This window comes from Rattus norvegicus, chromosome 8, assembly GCF_021556685.1.
Source record: "Rattus norvegicus strain SHRSP/BbbUtx chromosome 8, alternate assembly SHRSP_T2T, whole genome shotgun sequence".
In the NCBI taxonomy this organism is placed as follows: domain Eukaryota; kingdom Metazoa; phylum Chordata; class Mammalia; order Rodentia; family Muridae; genus Rattus; species Rattus norvegicus.
In genome coordinates this window covers 125,954,315-125,976,759 of record NC_141541.1, presented here as the reverse complement: position 1 = coordinate 125,976,759, position 22,445 = coordinate 125,954,315, and the positions used below count along the sequence as shown (strand labels likewise).

The 22,445-nt window shown below is 44.9% G+C and overlaps 1 protein-coding gene across 29 annotated transcripts in view; it reads right to left on the bottom strand.

The window, feature by feature from the left end:
• Positions 1-22,445, bottom strand: part of Golga4 (golgin A4) — a 78,306-nt gene that overhangs the window by 35,190 nt on the left and 20,671 nt on the right. For 17 of the 29 annotated variants that reach the window (XR_015626911.1, XR_015626910.1, XR_015626909.1 and 14 more), the window contains 9 exon segments: positions 19,622-19,687; positions 15,868-16,179; positions 14,601-14,648; positions 13,201-13,257; positions 10,391-10,489; positions 9,730-9,886; positions 7,425-7,609; positions 7,044-7,127; positions 5,349-5,496 (listed from right to left, as the gene is read on the bottom strand). Coding sequence is in view for 22 of the 29 variants with exons in the window: in XM_087563416.1 (XP_087419542.1) it covers positions 5,349-5,496; positions 7,044-7,127; positions 7,425-7,609; positions 9,730-9,886; positions 10,391-10,489; positions 13,201-13,257; positions 14,601-14,648; positions 15,868-16,179; positions 19,622-19,687 (1,156 nt within the window). In the remaining 7 variants the exon portion in view is untranslated. 29 annotated transcript variants of the gene reach the window in all.

The window sequence follows — 22,445 nt, the reverse complement described above, 5'->3', positions numbered from 1 at the left end:
AGACATAGGGTAATGATTGTAAGATGAGTAAGCTAGGCCTATGTCTTCATTCTTAGGGAGAAAAAAAAAGCTGCCAAAACGCATGTGTCATTAGAGGGACAAAACAAACTACTGCAAAGTGAATAAAATGCAAATCACTACTAAAAACAATAAAAGACTTGCACTGGCACTACCCAATCAACAGATGTAGTCTACAAATAGCACAGCATGGGTTCCCAGGAGCGAGACCTTCAGAGGACTTGGGTGTATGTGTATGGGGGGAGGAGGGTGCTCTCCTTTTCAGATAGACACCCATATGAAGCAGGCTTTTTTACATGTCAATCAACTGACTACAAACCAAAAGAGGTACAAAAATCCAGTTGTGCTCCATCTTGCCAAGTAACAAGCAAACGTACACTAGATCTTATTGTGAAAAGTAATTACATTTCATAAAAACGTATGCTACCATGTGATAGGGATATATTTTTATTTTGAAAATAAATGAAGGATGGAGAGATGGCTCAGCAGTTAAGAGCACAGACTGCTCTTCCAGAGGTCCTGAGTTCAAATCCCAGCAATCACATGGTGGCTCACGACCATCTGTTATGGGATCCGATGCCCTCTTCTGGTGTGTCTGACAGCTACAGTAGTGTGCTCATACAATAAAATAAATAAATCTTTAAAAAGAAGAAAGGGGGGGATGGAAACTTTTAAAACATTTTCAGTTTGATTTACTTACTACTGTGGCCCTGGAACTGCCCTGAGTTTTAAGTGTGTGAGGAAATACCAATCCAAGATTAAAAAGCTCTACGGTGTGTATGAGTGAAAAGAACGCACGGCCACTCTTGGCACAGATGAGTGTGCAATGCTCACATGTGAAGCAGGCTTTCACAAGTGTAAGAGGCCACGCATCTTCAACTCAGAGCCACCTTCCAAAGTGTGTCCTTAGGCTCCTCCTCACTGTGTCCTGACTTTAATAATACACAGATCTATCTAGTAAGTCGGTGGTTTTTAAACATCAAAGACCTAAAGTCTCTGACCTTGAAAACTATCCCATCAAAGCAAAGCCAGTTTGACTGATGAGACTTCACGGACCTGTTCTTCAGATGCCCCAGCTTTCCAGTAACAGTGACTGTGTTCGGAGCATCAGCCCAGTAACAGTCTATTTGAAACAATAAATCTTGCTAACAGAGAATCATTGAGTATTAAATAGAAACGAATTACTTCCAAACAGCATACAATCTACTTCAATTCACACTTCTATTTTTTTGTTTTTGTTTTGGGTTTTTTTTGTTTTGGTTTGGTTTTTTTTGTTTTGTTTTGTTTTTTTGGTTTTTTTTTTGCCTGAGAAACATGAAATTTTCTTTTAAAGGCTCATTCTAAGTACCCATGATAAGAAAACATAGAAAGAAAGCCAGCCTTACCCCAGTCCTGTTCATACAAGGCTTGGGAAAGGCACCGGGATTCACTTATTGGCATGTGTGGATGCACAAAAATAAGATGTTTGGTGAGACTTGAGATTCAAGAAAATGGTTACATACACATCAACAGCTGACACATCATTAGACACAGGTGGTCTGGGCTTGTGTGTGCACAAATCTGACATGTTAACTGTCTAAAGTCTTATTCAAACGTTCGCCCAGACTTCAAGTGCACATGTTCTTCTGTCTGGTTTATCAGGCTGGACCACACAAAAGAAAAATATAACGGCAGAAACAAAGCACAGTCTCCTGCCTTAACCCAAGGTTTTACATGCAGCCAATCATTTAAAACACATGAATTCAGCGAAGATGAGGTGCAGAAAAAGGAAACAAGGCTTATGAAAGTTAGTGCACTCTGAGAAACCTCCTAGCCCAAGTGAAATATTTTACATATTTACATAATTATAAGAAGTGTGTGCGCGCGTGTGTGTGTCTGCGTGTGTGTGTGCGTCTGTGTGTGTGAGTGTGTGCGTGCGCCCGCGAGTGCGCATGTATATGTGCACGTAGAAGTCAGAGATTAATCTCAGGTTTTGTTCCTCAGAAGCCATCCATCTTGCTTTTTTGAAACAGTTCTCTAACACTGGTCAGGAGCCCGTCAAGCAGGTTGAAGCCATTGGGAACAAGCCCCAGAGAGCTGCCTGCTCCCACCTTCCAGCCCGGGATTAACAAGTACAAACTCCACGTCAGCTTCCACAGGTGCTAGGGACTGACCTTCTCCCATCCTCCTGCGACGAGCGCATCACTGCTTCACCTGTCCTACCTGATTACTTGTGGGGACTAAATGCTCTGGCTTGTGGTTTTTCCGAAGCTATAGCTATATTTGAATCACCTAACAGTAACTAACAAAAAAGGACTAAAGTCTTATAGATAAAAATGATGTGAGAGGGGGCTGGGGATTTAGCTCAGTGGTAGAGCGCTTACCTAGGAAGCACAAGGCCCTGGGTTCGGTCCCTAGCTCCGAAAAAAAGAACCAAAAAAAAAAAAAAAAATGATGTGAGAGAAGAAAAAACAAAGATAAAAACTAATCCGTACTGGAGAACCACTACAGTATTTCTCAAGAACAAAAGTTTAAAAATAGTTTAAAAGCTAATAGTTATCAACAGAGGAATGGTTAGCAAGGAAATGATGGGGATTCACTATGACACAAACCATTCAATCAGTTAGCACCGTAGCATTATATGTAAGGATTCCTAATACAGTGTTAAGTGGGGGCATAAAATCATACAAAAATAAGCACATAAAACTACAGATTACATAAAGACTAGAAGCAAGACCCTCAAGCAGTGAGACGCTTCTCTTCACCACTCATCCTAAGGGACATCTAGAAGGTGTGAAAGCGGAACTGCAGTCGCTGCTCAGGGCTTCTAACAGGTCGGTCCGTTCTCTGTGTTGAAGAGAGCAGTGAATGGGGCTTCTAACAGGTCGGTCCGTTCTCTGTGTTGCAGTGAGCAGTGAATGGGGAGTGCTGTAGTGAGACTGCAGGACTGCACCTGTCCTTCCCAGACGACTGTTCACCAGACTGTGATGTTCTGGTGGGAGAACATCACTAAACTCATGTCTTAGTGATTTTTACACATGTATATGTGGTGTGTGTGTGTGTGCTCATGTATTGGGCACATGTAGACATGTGTAAATATGTACACATTTGTGTTGAAGCCTGAAGATGGCCTCACATGTTCTTCAATTCCTATCCACTTTATTTACTGAAGCAGGATCTGACTCTGAGTTTGGGGTTTCTAACTGCAGCTAGTCTGGCCAGTCCAGCTAGCCCACTTACCCTGGGATCTCCTCTCTGTCTCCTGAGCACTGGGGTTATAGGCTCTGGCATGCATGCCTGGCTTTTGCATGGCTTCTGGGGGATTGGAGCTGTGTTTCTCAGGTTTCTGAGGCAAGTGCTTTACTTACTCAGCACGTCCCTAGCTCATGCCCTAACAAGTGAAACAGATGCTTCTTTATAAATCAGAGACTGGCATGGACTTTGTCCTATAACACAGCAGTGGTTTACAGAAAACACCTCAGGAGCAGTGTGGTGCACCTGTGTCTCAAGAAAAGCCACTGAGAATGTGCTTCAGTCAGTGCTAACACCCAGGAAGAGTGAGTCAACAGAACTGTCAACAGTCGCGTCCAAAATCAAAGTCAGCTGAGTAGAAAATGCATCCAGACAGTTTCTTTGATAACCATTTCATGTAGATATATCTGCTTCTAAAATTCCAACAGCCAGCTGTAAGAACGGTACTGTTTCCTTTTATGTCCAAGGACTTTACTTAAGACAGAAGGCAGATGTCTAACAAAGCAACTGAATTCTACAAAACCCAGATAATGTTTACAGAGTTTTCTTTTGATTGTTGTCTGTGTTTTACACTTGAAACTAAGAACCAATTTTTGTTGGTCAGTTCTTTTCAACTAAGACCATTAGCTGTGGTACAGCTGGTCTGCAGAACTAGTTTTCATGACAGTTAATTTATGTAATCAGTGTGGAACCAGTCTCTTATGCACTTCTACCATAGCACTGGACGGTGAAGACTGCAGATGGGAACCATGTAACTATGCAAATGGAGACATAGTATAGCCTTTGGTTCTCCTAGCTGTAAATGAAAACAGAACGGTTCCTGTTTGACAAAATGTAAGGATTAAATGGGAGCGAAAGAGCAACAGTATCGACAGAGCCCTGCTATAAGACTGTGAGGACTGCCGGTAAGGACTGCCCGCTGCAGCAGGACTAAACCTGCCAGCAGCAATAACACTAAAGCAGAGTCAGCCTCACCACAGACTACGGTCATCTCGTCAGCCTCTCTGCAGGTTTAACCACAGGCCAACGACTCTTACAAGGTACTCTAATGTCTTATCTCCACATGCCTGTAAGATAAGTCCACCGGGAAATCCCAAGACTAATTCAAATCAAAAAAAATGTTAAACATTCTAGCAATCATCCCCAAGTTCCCACTTTAGAGCCTCTTACCACTACCCACTCTTCTCTTTGTTAAAACGTTGGACCATCTTAGATTCAGATTCCTCTTCTGCTCCTCTCCCCTGAGCTACCACCCTAGGTAGCCAAAGTGTTCTCTTCCTCAAACCTAGATTCCTTTCCACATGAAATGTGAGCTCCTGTCACAGCGCTCACCTACTACTTCCGACTGCCCTGTATGCAGAAGTTTAGATGCGACTCCTCACATGTTACGATACCTATAGCCAGCTCCTTCAAAATGCATCCTCATTCCACTTCAGCAACCATGGTTTCCAGCTGACTCCCACGGGATCCCCTGCCTGGCCACAGTCCTGCATCGACGGACCGGTCTATAGCCCCTCTCTCTTTACTTCACCGTGCAGCTCATCAGCTAAGCTTCCTGGCCTGTTTACTCTCCTTTCCTGCCTAGCGGCTCCTCTCTTAGCACCACTCAGGACCGAATGTAATGACTACAACTCCGGCTTGGACTCTGATCAACTGCTATGCTTACTACCAAAGTGTTTGCTGATACCGGCGGAAGCAGACATAAACCTTACATTTCCTGTTTACCCTCTATCACCTGTAAGGGAGCAGTTACTTGAAATAAGCCCATGCTGTGACAACATGTAAGTTCCTGAAACCTAAACTATAATACTCCAAGGCAGAGTCTAGCAAACATTTTCTGTAATTTGCTATTAATACTTCACATATGGTCTCTGTCACATTTTCTTCTACCTATTATAAGTAAGTGTGTGTGTGTGTGTGTGTGTGTGTGTGTGTGTGTGTGTGTATCACTCTTAGCTTGAAGGCTGTAGCTTGACTGAGTCCCAGCATGGAGGCCTCTCAGGAGTCCCTGTGGTTAAGCATCTATATCAACAATTAGCTCACTTGTTAAAATACTTTAACTTTGGGTTGATATCAAATACAAAGCCCAGAGTTCTTACCAGCTCTTTCAGACTTTTCCTTCTGCTCCCGCAGTTCCTCTCCCTGGGTAGTCATCCGCTGTATATGACTACGAAGCTGGGCAATTTCGTCGTCTTTCAGTTCCAGGGTCTCAAGCATTTGCCGCTTCGCCTCTGTTATTACCATTCCCTGAACAGAAGTGCAGACTCTAAAGCATTTGCATAACAGAAAGGCATCACCGACACTAGGGGCAGCTCAAGTGGTGTGGGAAGCAGAACAAGCATCTCTTACTAAGGACAGCAGCGGAAGAGTCTCTTTAGTAGCTCACACAGTGAAGTCAGGCTCCACTCTCTGCCTCAGCAGACCAGGGTGTGTCAATATTTTAATAAGTTTAGTTTCTTAAGCATCAGACCGTATTTCAGTTACAAGATTTATTTTACAATCTTACTGTAGATGTATGGTAATTCCCATCTTAATAAGTGGGAACAAACAAAACCAGCATCTGAATGTGGCTGGTGAGGAGAATGAGCTACAGTTAGCACCAGCATCTTCACACGTAAGTACTCCCAGACACTATGTAAGGTAGCTGCTGTCATGGCCGGGTAGACCAAGGCTAGAGCCCAGCTATGCCGGGCTCTCTTTTCTCGTGTGACCTCCTCGGGCTCCATCACTATCCCCAGCTACCATAAGTAAAGGCCATCCCTCCACTTTGTGAGAGGCTTCTCTACCCTCTGTGGAGAATCCACACAGCACTGAAGGCCAATGTGTGGAAAAACATCAAATCACCAAGGACAAAAGAACCTGGGGAGCCTGAGGTGGGTCTTGAAAAGGCGCTCAGGCCTCACTGGCAGGGTGTGCCGACCCCTCTGGAGCATGAGCACAGAAGCGCAGCAGAGTTAAGAAAACTTAAAACACAGCCGTAGGCCATCCACTGTCTTCAAAACTCACACCACAAAGGAGAGGAAATGTCAGAGGGAAGGACAGCTAAACCTACACATTAAGAGAAATCTGAAGAATCAAGAATTTCATCAATTGCGATAAAAGAATTTATTTGGTACGTAATAGGCTAGCAGATAGTATCATGAATTACTGTTAAACTGCTAGATATGATCATTAGGTGGTTGTACTTTTGTGAAAATAAAGGGTACTTTGTTTCAAAGCTAGGCTAAAACACTACCTTCATCAACCAAGACGTGAAATGAACACGTTTTGCATTACAGAAGGGCCAGGGAGCCAGGGCAAAGCTGTTTGTCCCCGAGGGCCTCCTAGCTGCCTGCTGGGTGTTAGCTGCTCTCCGCCTCAGCCCTTCCTCCACGCCCCAGGCACGCAGGCACCCTGGAGTCCACGTGTACAAAGTCTTAGGCTAACACACACTCCCCCTTCTTTACTTTTCAGGCAATGACCAATCTACTTCTACAATGTGTAAAAGAAGGCACTGAAACCATTCTCATGCAGCGCGTCTTGACCGTAAGTAATGTGGCTCTCTCTAAGGGAGGTGTGGACATGAGCACAGACTTCTTTGCCACCTTTACTGCTGTGTCGAGGATGAAAAACTGACTGAAGAACCAGAGGATCAGGTTTGCTAATGCTAACTCTACACAAATCCAGAAATTAGTTTTCAGGGAAGCAGCTACAAAATTTTGAAAAGCAGGTGTATAATAAATGCTTCTAACTGCTTTCAAAGCAAATCTGGGGGCCTCTGACAAATTTCATTATCATAAATTTGGGAGTTTTACCTTATCTTGTTCAAGCTGTTCAATTAAGTTCTTTGCATCACGCAACTGAGTGATAAGTTTAGTCTTCTCAGCCATATGAAGCTCCTAAAAAAGTTTTAGAAATTCATTTCCATCTCTAATAAAGCTTTGCCTCCTATGAGAACTCAGTGCAGCTTATCTAATCTAAATAGCCCTTATGCTGTAATGAGGGAGCACACAGGAAATCTCAAGTGTATGGTAAATGCTATAAAACCCAGAGCACTTGGGTGCTCACACAGACACCCTCTCTACCCTGTCTATGGACAGGGGGATGAAGGCAGCTTCCCAGAGGAAACAGAGGCCACTGCAGAGCCTGTGGCTCTGGCTTTACACATTTAAACAGCAGAGGTGGCTGTCTCTTACCTTCATCTTCTCCAGCTCCTGCAGCCTTTCCTCCAACTGCTCCTGCAGTGCCTCCTTCTCGCTCAGCAGCAGTGCGCACTGCTCCTTATGGGACCCGATTGTCTCCTTACAGCGCTGAAGCAGATTCTCCTGACGTTTCACTCTCTGCTGGAGCATCTCCAGGGTTTTAGCAGACGTCCCACCTCCTACAAACGGTGAAGCAGCATCAGCAGGGCAGCCACCAAACACACAGGTGATGAGATACATGAGACGGCTTAATGGGTGAACGGCCCGCATGCAGGAGAGAGCCAGTTACCACGAGCTGCCTCTGACCCCCACCTGCACAGCACAGCATATAAACACTCACGGACACTGAGGCGATGAAACCATAAAAATGCTAAAGGCTATAAAGGAACTCTGCGAACAGTGCCATCTTTTGAGGGGTGAGGAGGGCAGGGATGTGGAGAGCTGTGTTTAGTCTTTTGCAAGCTCAACACACACTCTACCACTGAGCTACAGCCCAGTCGCTGCAAAGTGTTCTTCTACACAAGCCTAACTACACTCAGGAGGAACACCCCAGTAAGTAAGTGGCATTCTTCAAACTATTCTCAAGTTACCTCGTGAAGGTTGGTACAGAACCCAAGTATAAAATTACCTCCTTACCCTGGAAAGGAATAGACACGGAATCACCTGAATTTAGTCTACTTACAAGTCAAAGCTGAGGGACGGGCTCAAACCTAAGCCCTGATAAGCTCTATCCCAAAAGTACTGAGTGTTCTTTTAGTCATTGTACTCTCTTCCTGAAAGGAAGTCTGGATACTACTACAGGCCTTCTCTCCTCTACCGGCCTTCTCTCCTATGGTTGAGCCCGTGCTCACACCTGCAGGCCTTCTCTCCTGTGGTTGAGCCCGTGCTCACACCTGCAGGCCTTCTCTCCTCACACCTGCAGGCCTTCTCTCCTATGGTTGAGCCCGTGCTCACACCTGCAGGCCTTCTCTCCTCACACCTGCAGGCCTTCTCTCCTGTGGTTGAGCCCGTGCTCACACCTGCAGGCCTTCTCTCCTGTGATTGAGCCCGTGCTCACACCTGCAGGCCTTCTCTCCTCACACCTGCAGGCCTTCTCTCCTCACACCTGTAGGCCTTCTCTCCTATGGTTGAGCCCGTGCTCACACCTGCAGGCCTTCTCTCCTCACACCTGCAGGCCTTCTCTCCTGTGGTTGAGCCCGTGCTCACACCTGCAGGCCTTCTCTCCTCACACCTGCAGGCCTTCTCTCCTGTGGTTGAGCCCGTGCTCACACCTGCAGGCCTTCTCTCCTGTGGTTGAGCCCGTGCTCACACCTGCAGGCCTTCTCTCCTGTGATTGAGCCCGTGCTCACACCTGCAGGCCTTCTCTCCTCACACCTGCAGGCCTTCTCTCCTATGGTTGAGCCCGTGCTCACACCTGCAGGCCTTCTCTCCTCACACCTGCAGGCCTTCTCTCCTGTGGTTGAGCCCGTGCTCACACCTGCAGGCCTTCTCTCCTGTGGTTGAGCCCGTGCTCACACCTGCAGGCCTTCTCTCCTGTGATTGAGCCCGTGCTCACACCTGCAGGCCTTCTCTCCTCACACCTGCAGGCCTTCTCTCCTGTGGTTGAGCCCGTGCTCACACCTGCAGGGACGGCAGCGCTGTATGTTCATCACTCATGGTCAGCTGCTCAGCCTCTAGAACCAAAGTCACACAGAACCAAAGTCTGTGTGAGTCTCTTGGTGAAAGAACAAGGATACAAGGCAGGGGTGGATGCAGACCTCTGTGAGAGCCTGGACTTAGAAGGCTAACGGAGGAAGAAATCACAATTTGAGTGATATGGGTAGCATAATGAGAACCTGTCTCAAAAAGCCAAAATAGTGTAACATAATTTATATAGTTCCATTATTTAAAAATGTGATCACCTTAAAATTTATGTAAGTCTTAAGTCAACTGCCTCTTTTCTGAAAAAAAGTCAGTTGGTGGTTTGTTTGTTATTGTTTTTTGGTTTGTTTGTTGGTTTGTTTGTTTGTTTTTCCAAGACAAGGTTTCTCTGTGTAGCTCTGGCTATTGTAGAACTCACATTGCAGACCAGGCTGGCACCGAACTCAGAGATCCTCCTGTCTCTGCCTCCCTCGTGCTGGAATTAAAGGCAAGCACCACCAATGCCTAGCTAAAAAGTCAATATTTTAAAAGAATGAATTGTTGAAGAAATGTTAGGGTCGAGGGCACCTTCCTTCTGCGTCCTTCTGTCAGCTTGAATGCTGACCATCCTCAACACCGTGCTCTCATTTTTAAATTATGCTCCGACATAGGCGCTCACCCACTGCTTCCCCGACACCCTCCAGCTTCTCCTCCAGCTTCTCCTCCAGCTTCTCCATGTCACTGTGCGCTTCTGCCTGGAGCTCCACTGGAGGGAGTGGTTTTGGAACATCAACACTCATTGGGCCATTCTGTAATCGCTGCTTTAGAAGAGAAACCTAAAAAAAAGAAAAGAAAAGAAATAGAAATAAAAATTTATTACTAGAAAAAAAGTACAACAGAAATATTTTCTTGAAATTTTGAAAGAAATCAGGTGAAGCCAGGCAGTGGTGGCACACACCTTTAATCCTAGCACTCCGGAGGGCAGAGGCAGGAAGATCCCTAATTTCAAGTCCAGACTGGTCTACACAGCAAAATCCAGGACAGCCAAGGATACACAGAGAAACCATCTCAAAAAAACAAAGCAAAACAAAAACCAGAGGGGAGGAAGGGGGAGGGAGAGAGCGAGCGATATCTTCTCTATAGTGATAAAGAGAATCGACTTGCACAGTGTAGCCATTAGTGGCCATGCCACACTCAGTCAAAAGCTACAGTAAACAAAACACACTGTTAAAACAGAAGAAAGGCAGAAGCAAAGCTTTTCCCTTTACCCTGGAAAGTCCTCGGCTACCTGCCCATCGCTGTTCTGCTCTCACGGCCTCCGGGCTTTGACCTGGTCTTACCTGAGTCTGGAGAACACTGATGTACTGGTCCTTCTCCTCCACACAGGCGTCAAACTCCTCCTGCAGGTGTCTCTTTGCTTGCTGGTCCATTTGCAGCTCCTACAGTGTGGAAGGTACCACAGGTTAAGTCTCAGTATAAACAACAGACACAAATTTCAAGTTTACAATATCATCATTTCAGACTTGACTCACTCTTGGGATAAAGTACAGAATATTTAGAGAATCCTCAATGTTTAAGACATTAATATTTAAAACCTTAGCATCAATAAATAATTTTGTTCCTTAAATAGTATAAGGGTCTCCAAAGAGAGCTCTTCTCACAGAACTGCAATGGTGAACAGCGACGTACAAATGGAAGCTTGACTGAGCTGTAAGAGGGCAAACAGCACCAGCAGTGTCCTTCCCGGACAGGCTGTCACAAGCACTCCCAACCTAACCCATGCCACCACCTAAGAAAACTTCCAGTTCCTAAGGTCAGGGCAAATGATACTTCTCAAGGTATTTAACCCAAAATCCATGTTTACCTCTGCTGCCCCAGGCACAACAATGCCCTCTTCAATCTGGGCACCTGCTCAGCACCCGCCCTGCCCCCCCCCCCCCGTTCCCGCCCCTTTTGTCCTTTGCAGATTGTTCTTCCCTCCAAGCTCAGTTCCGTGTGCTCTCCATTCCTCCCTCAACTTCAGCTCTTAGCATGCTAGAGACTAAGATCTGGAGTACACAGGCAGGATACCAAACCCTCTTATTGTTCTGGGGATGTACCTCCTTAACTCCCTAAATTTAAGTTATATTCAGTCATTTTGTCAATACTTGCAAATGATCTAATTCTTGTATCACTGCCTCCCCGTGTCTGGGTTCTATCTTAGACCATTGTGAACCTACCCCAAGTTGCTGTCTCAATTTGTCATTCCCTCCAACATGGCTCTGGAGAGATTTCCCAGGTCACCTCCCTTTGATTTCACCCGTCCTCATCCGTCCTCACAGATCTGCTAGAGGGAGTCTCTCTGGACACTACCAAGATCTTATAAGGAACTGCCAAGTCTTGCAATGTTACAAACTGATCAATTCCCAAAACACTGAGGCACTATCCTGTACTACAGTGCCCTTTATTCTTCCCTGCACCTAAGATTACTAACAGGCTGCAAAAGGAATGTCACATGTGCTTATCCATCTATTAATAAAGAGACCCATGCCCCATTTCCTTGAGGATAGCTCCCTCAGTGAGGGACTCCTTTAGCAGAGTGATAGGAGGCCGGACAAGAAAAAATGTGCTGTGTCTCTAGATAAAAGACCATCGTGAGCCCCTCAAAGTCCCGCCCACTTCTCCTGTCCATTCTCTGAACTCAGGCAAGGCTGCCCCCACTGTCAGGTGTATCTAGTCATTGGGTGCATAAAACCTGGGCGGTGTACTTCCTGCCTCTAGTAGAACAGATCGATCAGTGGCCTGCACTTATTATCCTCAAATCCAAGAAAATGAACAAGTAATACATAAGCAGAAAGACATTATTGTCCTCCAGGAAAAGCAAAGGTAGCTTGAGGAAGCTTCAAGGTGATTTCTCTCCCTGGCCATTTGCTGCGGCCTCAGCACCAACTTGCCTAGAGTCAAACCAGAGGCAGTCAAGGGAGCCTGGGGGAGGCTTTGTCCCTTCACCATCACCTCATAGGGAGAAGGAATTAATCCAAAACAAGTTTCACAAAGGAAGAACGGCCACTGTTATCTGTACAGTAAGGGCCAATGTTTATTCTTGGTGAAGTAACGATGTTTGCAATGTTTTAAAGGGCAAAACAATAAGAACTGGGAGTGTGCAAAATGTAAGAAGAAATTAGAAATTAAACACAATTTCAGTGTAAATGAAATAACAATGTGATACAAGAATTCACATATGAGCAATATGAACAATGTGTCATTAGAAAAAATGAATGCTCTAAGGGACAACCAGACTGTGATGAGTCACAGGAAAGCCTGCTCCACGTTCTTCTGCCTCCTGGAGGACAACACTTAGCTTTCCTTCTCTCTCCTGCTCTTCCTCTGCCCCGCCTCCAGGACTGCTCCTCCACTCAGCCTTGCACAGATATCCCCAGCCTTATACTAGCAACTGTGAACTTACCAATCTGCTACTTCTTAAAGGTAGTTGTGCTTTTAACAGTCTATATATCTTAAACTAATAAATTCTACAAACAAAACTCTACCCAGGATATATAAAACTCTAAACTATTCTTATTTATCCTGAAATCACCTACTTCAAAACTCTTACATCAACACTGGTGTCCATGAAGAACATGGCTGCAGAAACAGGTAACAAGGTCCTTCGGCAGCACTGCAGCATGTGTGGGGAGTGTGGAGAGCGTGTTGCCGGGCAGCAGGCAGGACAAGGCAGAGGAGCAGGGAGCAGCAATGAAGCGGTGTCTGGAAACCTCCTCACGGCAGAGGCAAACGTGCTGCCACACCGTACGTGGAGGAGCTCCGCCTGGCCTGCAGTGACTCACCGCTCTGCACTGCAAGTCCTTTCATTTCAACCACAACGTGCTGAGCAGGAAAGGCAAAAGGACCCTAGAATACCTAACAGTGCGAGGCCTGGGAAGCTGACACTGACTGCTTACACATAGGCAGATATTTTTATTTCATTAATTTCAATAACATCTACATAGGAAAGCTACACAAATAAAACAGATGTGCTGTGTGAGCTCCCAAGCCAGGCTGCCTCACGTCCCTTCCTACGACACACAAGGTCAGCCCAGTGTGTGTAACAAAACATACCTACTAAACTAAGAGGTTGAATTACTGTTCTCAAAGTACCAATCACTAAACTTACCTCTCTTAATTCTGAAATTCTCCGAAGTGATTTATCTTGACTCTGACTCAATATACCCTTTAATTAAAAAAAAGAAAGCCAGTTAAACATCTATAGGACATATTCATGCAAAAGAGTAAAAAGAAATCTAGTTTACATCATAGTTACATTTGCTAAGATGCATAGACACAGAAGTCAAACTATATGTTAACTTGAACAGCAGGAATTTGTAAACTCAAACTTCAGATGCAAATGACTTCCCTATAACAGAGCACGCAGACCGTATTCATTATCATTATCTGCTGTTAAGTTTATGTTCTAAAACATCTGATTCCCATTACAAATGGTTAAATTAGTAACTGTCCATTAAAAAGAAATCGAGTCCTAGAGAGATGGCTCACTGGTTAAAGCACTCTGCCCTTCCAGAGGACCCGAGTTCAATTCTCAGCACCCACATGGCAGCTCACCATTGTCTAGAACTCCAGTTCAGGGGATCTGACGCCTCTACAGGCCTCTGCTGGCACTAGGCACACATAGTCACAGACAGACATGCAGGCATAACACCCATACTCATAAAAAAATAATAATTTTTAAATAATTTTAATCAAGTTAAAAGAGTAACCTACTAAAAGGTGTATGCCTCCCACTTTAGAGGGCTGACAGGGTGTTTTCACTAGAACAGACAGTGAACGGCCATCTGCAGTCCATGAAAACAGAGACTGTGTGCTCGCTCCTGTGATCAGACACGGACGTGCTGCCTGTGATCACAGCACTCAGGAAGAGCAGGAGGAGAGCTACACAGGCTGTCTCAGGAAGAGCAGGAGGAGAGCTACACAGGCTGTCTCAGGAAGAGCAGGAGGAGAGCTACACAGGCTGTCTCAGGAAGAGCAGGAGGAGAGCTACACAGGCTGTCTCAGGAAGACAAGAGAAATCGGGGTAACTCGGACCTGCTTGGATTTGTGTGTCTAACAACAACAGCAAAAATAAATAAATCACTAAGAAAGAGGAACTAGGTGGACAAATGACTGTTTATCAATACAGATTAGCAGGACCTGCCTCTCTGGGGCACCAGAGCAGACAATAAACACTGTAGACTACTGTTGTTCTTCGTGATAAACTTTTATCATAAGCACCTTTAGTGATTATTCTTTTAAACAAGCTAAAATGCAGACCAGGGTGGCATAAAATGTGTTTCAAAGAGGCAAACATACTAAATCTTCTACAGTGGGGACCTGGAACTCAAGGAAGCTAGGATGTGACACGGAAACCATCTCCAGGGTCTCCATCACTCACTCTTTATCAAACCTCCAGCAATGGTATAATCTGAAATTACGGAGAATATTTAAAAAGCAAAGTCAATATTCACGAGAGCTTCTCTAACTTCAGAACCATGGATGAGTCAGCAATGGTCAGTTACTCACTTGTAGCTTTTTCTTCTCTCTCTGAAGAGTCTGAAACGCTGTGACCAGCTAAAACAAAGCAACAAGATTATATTAGTTATTTCTCAATAAATGTAACTCATTATTCTAACTGCTGCTAAAACTTTGCTCTTTCTAAATGCCAAAAACCAATCAGAACAGTCCTTCCTGTACAGACAGTTAAGCCTAATTTGATCCATAACAAGGGTAAACAACACAGTAAGCTGACTGTAAGCCAGTGAATCTCCACATACTTCAGATTTCAACCCGCAATTTAAAGGTGAGAATTGCAGCCAACTTGCCTGAAGGTGGAAGGACGGTTTCTGTCAGTCACAGACTGACATTATTGCAACTAACATTATGCAAGTGTTTGCTGGACTCAGAGTCCAAGGCCTGACCCAAAACTGACTCACAGAGAAAGAGGGACACGGTGGAGAGTTAAGAATCTGTTTTATAAAGCTCTCAAGGTAACTTGTTTTGGGCTATAATATTAAGCAATAGTGAAACTCTGAGGAAAGAAATAGATGACCAACAGAGAGAGACGAGTAGTCCAAGCCCCAATCCTAGCCAGCACGAGCGTTTGAGCACAGCCTGATGAAGTGGTACACGTACACAGACACACAAAACACTCACACCTATAGAATAAAACTCAAGTTTTTAAAGATTCATGGTAGGTAGGCAACAATTTAAATGTCCAAAAATAAAAACAGCCTGGCCAGATGGTCTAGTGGGTAAGGCCAAGGGCACGGCCTGTCTGAGCTCAATCCCTGGAGTCTTTGAGGTATACTGAGAAGCAGCTCCCAGGAGACTCTCCCCAGCCTCTCCATGTGCTATGGCACGCATTCATGCATGCACAGACAGACACACAATAGACAATACGAATTTAAATGTAGATATTGGCACAGTGAGAATAAGCCAAATCGTTGAGGACATCAGACTGCCTAACCAAGACTGTCTGCGAAGTCTGTCTGACTTCTGAAGCTACTCTAGTCAGAAAACAAAGAGAATGACCTTTGACCTAGGTGTCCTCAGACAACCTCACAACCTCAGGGGAGACCCTGGAGATGGTTGCAGAGAATGTGAAAACCAAATGTCAGACAGAGTCTGCTCAAAGGCATCTGACCACAGAAAGACCTGAACTAGGTCTGCCATGAGCTATCTAGCCTCAGGAGGCAGGATCAGAGCCAGCAGCCTGGGTAAGAGCGGTGCAGGGACAGGACAAGATGAAGGGGCCGCTCTGTGAGCCAACACCCACTGTGTGAGGCCCTACCTCGGAGTACTTCCCTCGGTAGCTGCTCAGGCTCCGCTCCATCCTGCGCAAGCGCTGGAGCAGCTGCTCTCTGCTGAGGCTGTCTGAGCTCCACGGAGCATCTTCAGCCTCGCTCTCCATATCAGAAGGTGGATCAAAGGTGGCAACAGCACAGTCCAGGTCAACTTGGTTCAGGGACTCTCTGGAAGATGTCCGGACCAAAGACTCTTTAGAAGACCGAAACAGGGATTCCTTTATGGGACTTCGAAACAGAGACTCCATAGAAGGCACTCGGAGCTGCAGCTTCTGTGCAAAAGTCTGTGTGTCACCTGACTGTAACCGAAGCCAACAGAGCATGGGTTAAAGTCACACATTTGGACATCCATTACTGTCACTTGGTCTGGGAAAGGCTCTAACAAATAGAGTTTGCATTGCAGGTAAGTAATGCAAAGCATTGTTTTCCAAAAAGTGAAAGACACTGTCAATGTCTGGAAGTCTGGACCTGGAGTCAGAGGACTGGGCTCTGACTCTCTCGGGTGTCACCTGGCGGTGCCCTGAATAAGTTGCTGTCCTTCAGTTTGCCCATCTGTACAAAAGGAAGCATGCTGAGTAGGCTGACTCCACTGGGCTGCTGCAGAAACCCACCCACCCACTTGTTAGATCCTTTACACACACACACTGTGCCTCTGTGTGGGCATCCAGGGTGAAGAGTGAGGTAGGGGCTCAATTCAAGTCTGTTTTATCTAGTGAGTTCATGGATGTAATGATTCCAGATCGCTCTTTTCAAAAGAAGGAATATAGGCTGAAAGAGAGAGGAATGCACTGATGAGACGGCTCTGTTTAGAAGGCAGTGGAATGGAGCAGACCAGTAATAACAGGCCTGCTGGAGCTCTGTCCTATGAACTCAAGCTGTTTGTAACAGTACAACCCAGAATCACGCAAATATGCACAGTGGAGGCCACACTTCGGGATGTATATACAAGTTCACAATGCACTGCCAAACGTAGAAGATCTAGTTAGAGAGCAGTAGGCATACCATGAGCTCATTTTGACTTGTTTATAAATATTTTTTAATTTGTATTTATATTTTCACAGAGGCCATCAGAAGAAGTCATGAAGGACAGACATATGCAGAGGTAAACAGTGTCTTTGTGGGGTAGAATTAGTTTTGGTGTTATATTATTCTGTACTTTCTAGTTTGTTTTCATAATGTGCAAGTTCTACCCTTATGATGGGGGCGGACCAGAAGGAAGAGGAGGAGTACGTCTTGTACAAAATCTCTTAAGAACCACTTTCACTGGCAATTCCATTGTGGTCACCTCTGGCCCATGTGAAAAACTGCTTGAGTTCCCTAGCACACAACATGCTTATCAAAGGCCCTAGAATAGACATACAAAGTGCATGTGAAGAAACCGTAAAGATGGTTGACACGTCAGGGCCTCCAGAAGCTAATGAGTAGCCAAAGTCTGCATCTGCAGACCCAGTCATCTGACCTCCATGTCCACTATGACGGGCAGTAGCCAAAGTCTGCATCTGCAGACCCAGCCATCTGACCTCCATGTCCACTATGACGGGCAGTCACTTTTATGGTTTGTTCTTAAGAGCGGGAAAGCTACAGGACCTACACAGGCTGGGCAAGGTTTCCCACTCCACAACTTCAGTCCCTGAAGAGTGACTCTTCCCTTCAGGAGGGGTCCACCTCACCACAGCTCATTGGTTGTTCTACAGAGCCTTCAGCAGGTAGCTCAATGGTCCTGCTTCCTCCTCCGTAAAATGGGGACAGAAAGCACCACAATGATGTTGATGACAACAAATGCCATAAAGATGGAGTAAGTTAATACAACCTGGGGCAAAAATTAGCATGAAGAAACAGGAGATAGGGACACAGCTTCCAACACAAGCAAATGCAGAAATAAGAGAATCATCAGGGCAACGTAGTTAGAAGACCTAAGGGTATTAGCTATGGGACCTGTGGCAATGAGCCACAGTAGGTATATGGCTTTGATTAAGTGACACAACCTCTCCCTGCCTGCCTGCCTGCCTGCCTGCCTGTCGGTGTGAGCTGTGAGGTGATGCCAGCAGCACCCTGTTCAGAGGCAGTTGTGAGGAGTAATAATCTAACCTAGGTTAAGGGCATCAGCTCACTAAGGTGAACACTACTCCCCCTGACATCCAAGCTTCCCTTCTTTCCTCCCACACCCAGGCTTTGCTGAAGCACAACTCACTCCCTCACCCTGACCACCCTGACCAGGAGATGGTTATGGTAACAAACAGCATGAGGATGAGGAGCGATTTACGGTAAAGAACTGCAAGCTGTGGTTGAAGCTAAACAGAACCGCCCTCTCTAAACCAGCAAATCCACCCCTACCCAGGTACCAACAGACATGTGAAAACGGTCAACAAAAGACCACTCAAAATGAACACTAAGTCAAATTAGCCTATTAATGAGGGCTTCTTTTTTTAACTGCTTTGCTCACCAGTGGAATACTAGAAAGCCATGGAAATGTCCTGAAGTCACGGCAGCAACGTAGCTAAATCTCAGCCTATACAGAAGGAGCCAGGCAGGCTGGGCCTGGGGCTCACACTGCAATTTCAGTACTCAGGAGGCTGCTGCTGGTTTGAAACCAGCCTGGCTTACATAGTAAATTCTAGACCAGCCAAGGTGAGATGTGCGACTGTCTAAAGCAGTGGTTCTCAACCTTCTTAATGCTTAAGCCCTTTAATACAGTTCCTCATGTTGTGGTGACCATGAGCCATAAAATTATTTCATTGCTACTTCGTAACTGTCAATTTGCTACTGTTATAAGTCATAACGTAAATACGTGATTATGCAAAACCCTAAGAAAAGGTCATTAGATCCCCAAAGGGTTCATGACTCACGAGTTGAGAACTGCTAGTCTAAAGAAGTGGATGGATGAATGTATGTATGGATATGGATGAATATATAGATGGATGGAAGGAAGGAAAGAAGGAAGGAAGGAGGGAGGGAGGGAGGGAGGGAGGGAGGGAGGGAAGAAGACAAGCAAACCAGAGACTTTACATAAAGGTCAAATTAACTTGAGGTACTAGAAAGAGAATGGTAGTGACCTCTGAGGATGAGGTAAGGGACCAGACAGAGCTAAAGGCTTTTAGAGCATTAATAATTTCTGGTTCTGGGGATTTTGTTTTTAAGTTTTTTATTATATCTATGAATTAATTTATGCATATCAAGATACAGAGTACGTAAGTCAGAAGACAATCTGTAGCAGTGGGTCCCAGGAATCAGACTCAGTGGCCAGGCTTAGTGGCACCTTCACCTACTGAACCACTTTGTCTGCCCTGGGTACAAAGGTCTGTGTGTAGGGTGAATATGCCACACTTCTCTACAGCTATTAAAGTTCCACACTATTAATTTTCCATCAATATTGCTTGAACTTAGGTTCTCTGAGACCCAGTAGAGCTGATAACAGACTCTATAAAAGAAAATCCCCAGGCTAGGACTTTTTGGTATAGCTACCATTCTACTGATAGAACATGCTAGAACAGAGATGTGATTTCCCGAAGGCCAACTGTGTTTGTAAAGTGGTGCAGAGGGTGTGGTTATAGGAAATGGTCCCTCTGCAACATGCCTTCCTCTGTCAGAGGGAATAGAGAGCACCCTACCCAAGCAAAGTTGCTATGTGGCCCCAGAGGACTTGAACACACAGCAGCTGACAGCCCCTTTCAGGCAGTCACACACTAGTAAGACAGACAGGCCACCACTGTGAAAGACTGACATTGTAGGTAAGTAACAAACCTGAGACGGGGATGACTCCTCTCTATTAACTCCATCTGGAGATTTCGTTGCCTGAGTCGATGCATTCTAAGAACAAGAAAGAACATCATAAAAAAGTGAACTGTAAACTTAAGTTTTAAAACTGTCAAAAAAAGCAAACTAGTAAGACCTATTGGGCACTTTAATCTATTGAACAAAATTAGTAATTGTTTATTAGAATATTTTCATGCAGGCCAAAAGTAGTGTGGTTAAGTATTTTAGAAAATCACTTTGCTATAAAACATGAAATCAATAGCAAAAATTAGTGAGTAACAAACTTATTTCAAGCTAATCACGCAGCTCTTTAAGCTTTTCTGTTCTCAATTCAGTTTCCACAACAAAAATCAACAGGGAGTCAAGCAGCAAAGCTCACTCAAATAGAAAACTATCCAAAAAGAAGTTGTGCCAACTGCTCTCTACAGTAAAACCATATTCAAATCAAGATTATCTGGGCAAAGTTATAAAAAATAAAAATAAATTAAAAATTGAAATGTCTCATTCACTTGAAACCAGCAATTTAAATGAAACCAGCATCAACGTTTTCAGAAAAATTCTAGTGAAAATTTCTTCCACACATACTGGCTTTCTGTTTCCTTCTGCTGGTGAGCGAATGCTCCAAGGGAGACTCACTGGTTACCTCACGCTGTGTGGACTGCAGAGAGAGCCTAGGATTCTCAGAGCTTCGGAACTCTGTCTGCACACTTCCTCTCTCTTTTGCCAACCACAGAAGGGGCCCATGGGAAACCACAATGCACTGCACAGCGGGAGGCGCTGCCCCCAAGGCTGGCCTGGCAGCTCCCCTGCCTGTACAGGTAACCCAAGGGAAGGTCAAAGAGAAACGGGTGCTTGTCTAAGTAGTCTCAAGTTTCTCAAGATAAACTAGATATTTAATGATAACAAGTTCATCTTTGGTATTATAAATTTATTGTGTCATATGACTTAACCTTATTTTCTAGGGAAGAAGGCAAAATATTTACAAATGGAGGACTTCTTTGGTATTCTTGTTTTCTGAAACAGGGCCTCACTGGGCTGCCCGGGCTAGTCTTAAACTCCTAAGTTCAAAGGATCCTCTCCTGCCTCAGCTTTTCAAGTCTTGGATCACAATGTGCACCGCCACTCCAGCCTTAGGATCTAATTTCCTGAAAATACCCAAAGCCAGGAAATGCGAGTGTGTGGAGATTAGAAACAGTCTGGCCATGAGGTGTGAGATGGGTGGTAAAGGATGCCGAAGATGGACAGGAGCTGTGACGTGTTAACACTGCTTATGGGCGTGTGCCGAGAGGGAATGTTCCTGTATCACTACTATTTCTACTTTATAATATGCCTCAACTTTTCCTTAACCTTTAAAGCACCTTCTCTTTCCTTTAAAGTAAATTAAATTCTATCAATCTAAGAGACTTCTTTAAATCTACATGCAGGGGGAGTGGGGGGTCGAGAGATGGCTCAGTGGTTAAGAGCGCTGACTACTCTCCCAGAGGTCCTGAGTTCAATTCCCAGCAACCACATGATGGCTCACAGCCATCTGTAATGAGATCTGATGCCCTCTTCTGGTGTGTCTGAAGACAGTGACAGTGTATTCATATACATAAAATAAATTTAAATATATATAAAATAAAATTACATAGTAAAAAGGATGGGGAGAGCATAGGAATTAACCTATCTTCTTGTTCACCACCATCTCAATTACAATGTCATACATATGACATTATTTACATAGCACTATAATGATATACTGTGAGATCAAAATACACTTTAAATTATGAAGAAAAGTCTGAAAGGGCTCTGTAAAATGGGTGACGTAGGGGCGCAGTGGCAGCAAGGCACAGACTGTGCTTGAAGGGAGTGACCTGATGCGACTGCAGCCCATTTGAGGAAGCTGCTTCACAGCTGTTTAAACATCACCAATCCAGCTCACAGCACATAATTCTTAAAACCTTCTTTTCTTTGGACTTCTTGTCTCCTTGTTTGTTTTGAGATGGAGTCTTACAAAGTCCAAATTGGTACTAAATTTACTAAATTGCTGAGGCTGGCCTTGAACTCCTATTCTTCCCTCCTTCACTTCCTGAGTGCTGAGATTACAGGCACGCATAACCATCCCAGCTTTGAATGTTGTTACACGTAAATACTGCATTACACAGCCAAGTAAGGACAGTTCAGCTAACGAACTAGCCCAACACATACATAGTGTGAACTTGAGTCAGCAGAGCCTGGAATGTTTGCCACTATCTACAGAGCCCCCTTCCTGCCGGGTTCTGTGTTCAGCTTTCACCGTTGCTTGGGAAGCCCCATCTGGCTCGCTTGCGGAACCAACACCCTCTATACCGCATATTTTCTTCTGCAACACTTAAGATGCCTCTGTGCTGTGTGTACACGTGGACATCTATGTCTCTACGCTAAACCAGCAGCTCTCAGAGGGCAGGACACGATGTCCTGTGCCCTGTGCCTGAGCAGTAAGCATTCAACAGGTGCTGGTTCAACACTCCTTCAGCATGAGAGCTGGCTGTCAGGGCCAGCCTCCCAGAGAGGTGGGAAGAGCTCACTCCACTCCAATACTGACGCTGGCTGGAATTCTCAGACAACAGAAACCTGCTCGGCCAACTAGCTGCTCTGCAGCCTGACTTCTCTGCCAAACTTGTCTTCAATTATATTTTTTCATTTTTCTGCAATCTGCTCCATTATACCTGTTTTCGATCTTTCTATAACCATTTTTTGGCTCCTGGGCACTAAGGATACAGCTGTTTGTTGTTGTTGCTGTTGTTGTTGTTGTTGCTTTAAGTAAAGAGAGAAATATGTTTTAAAAACTAAA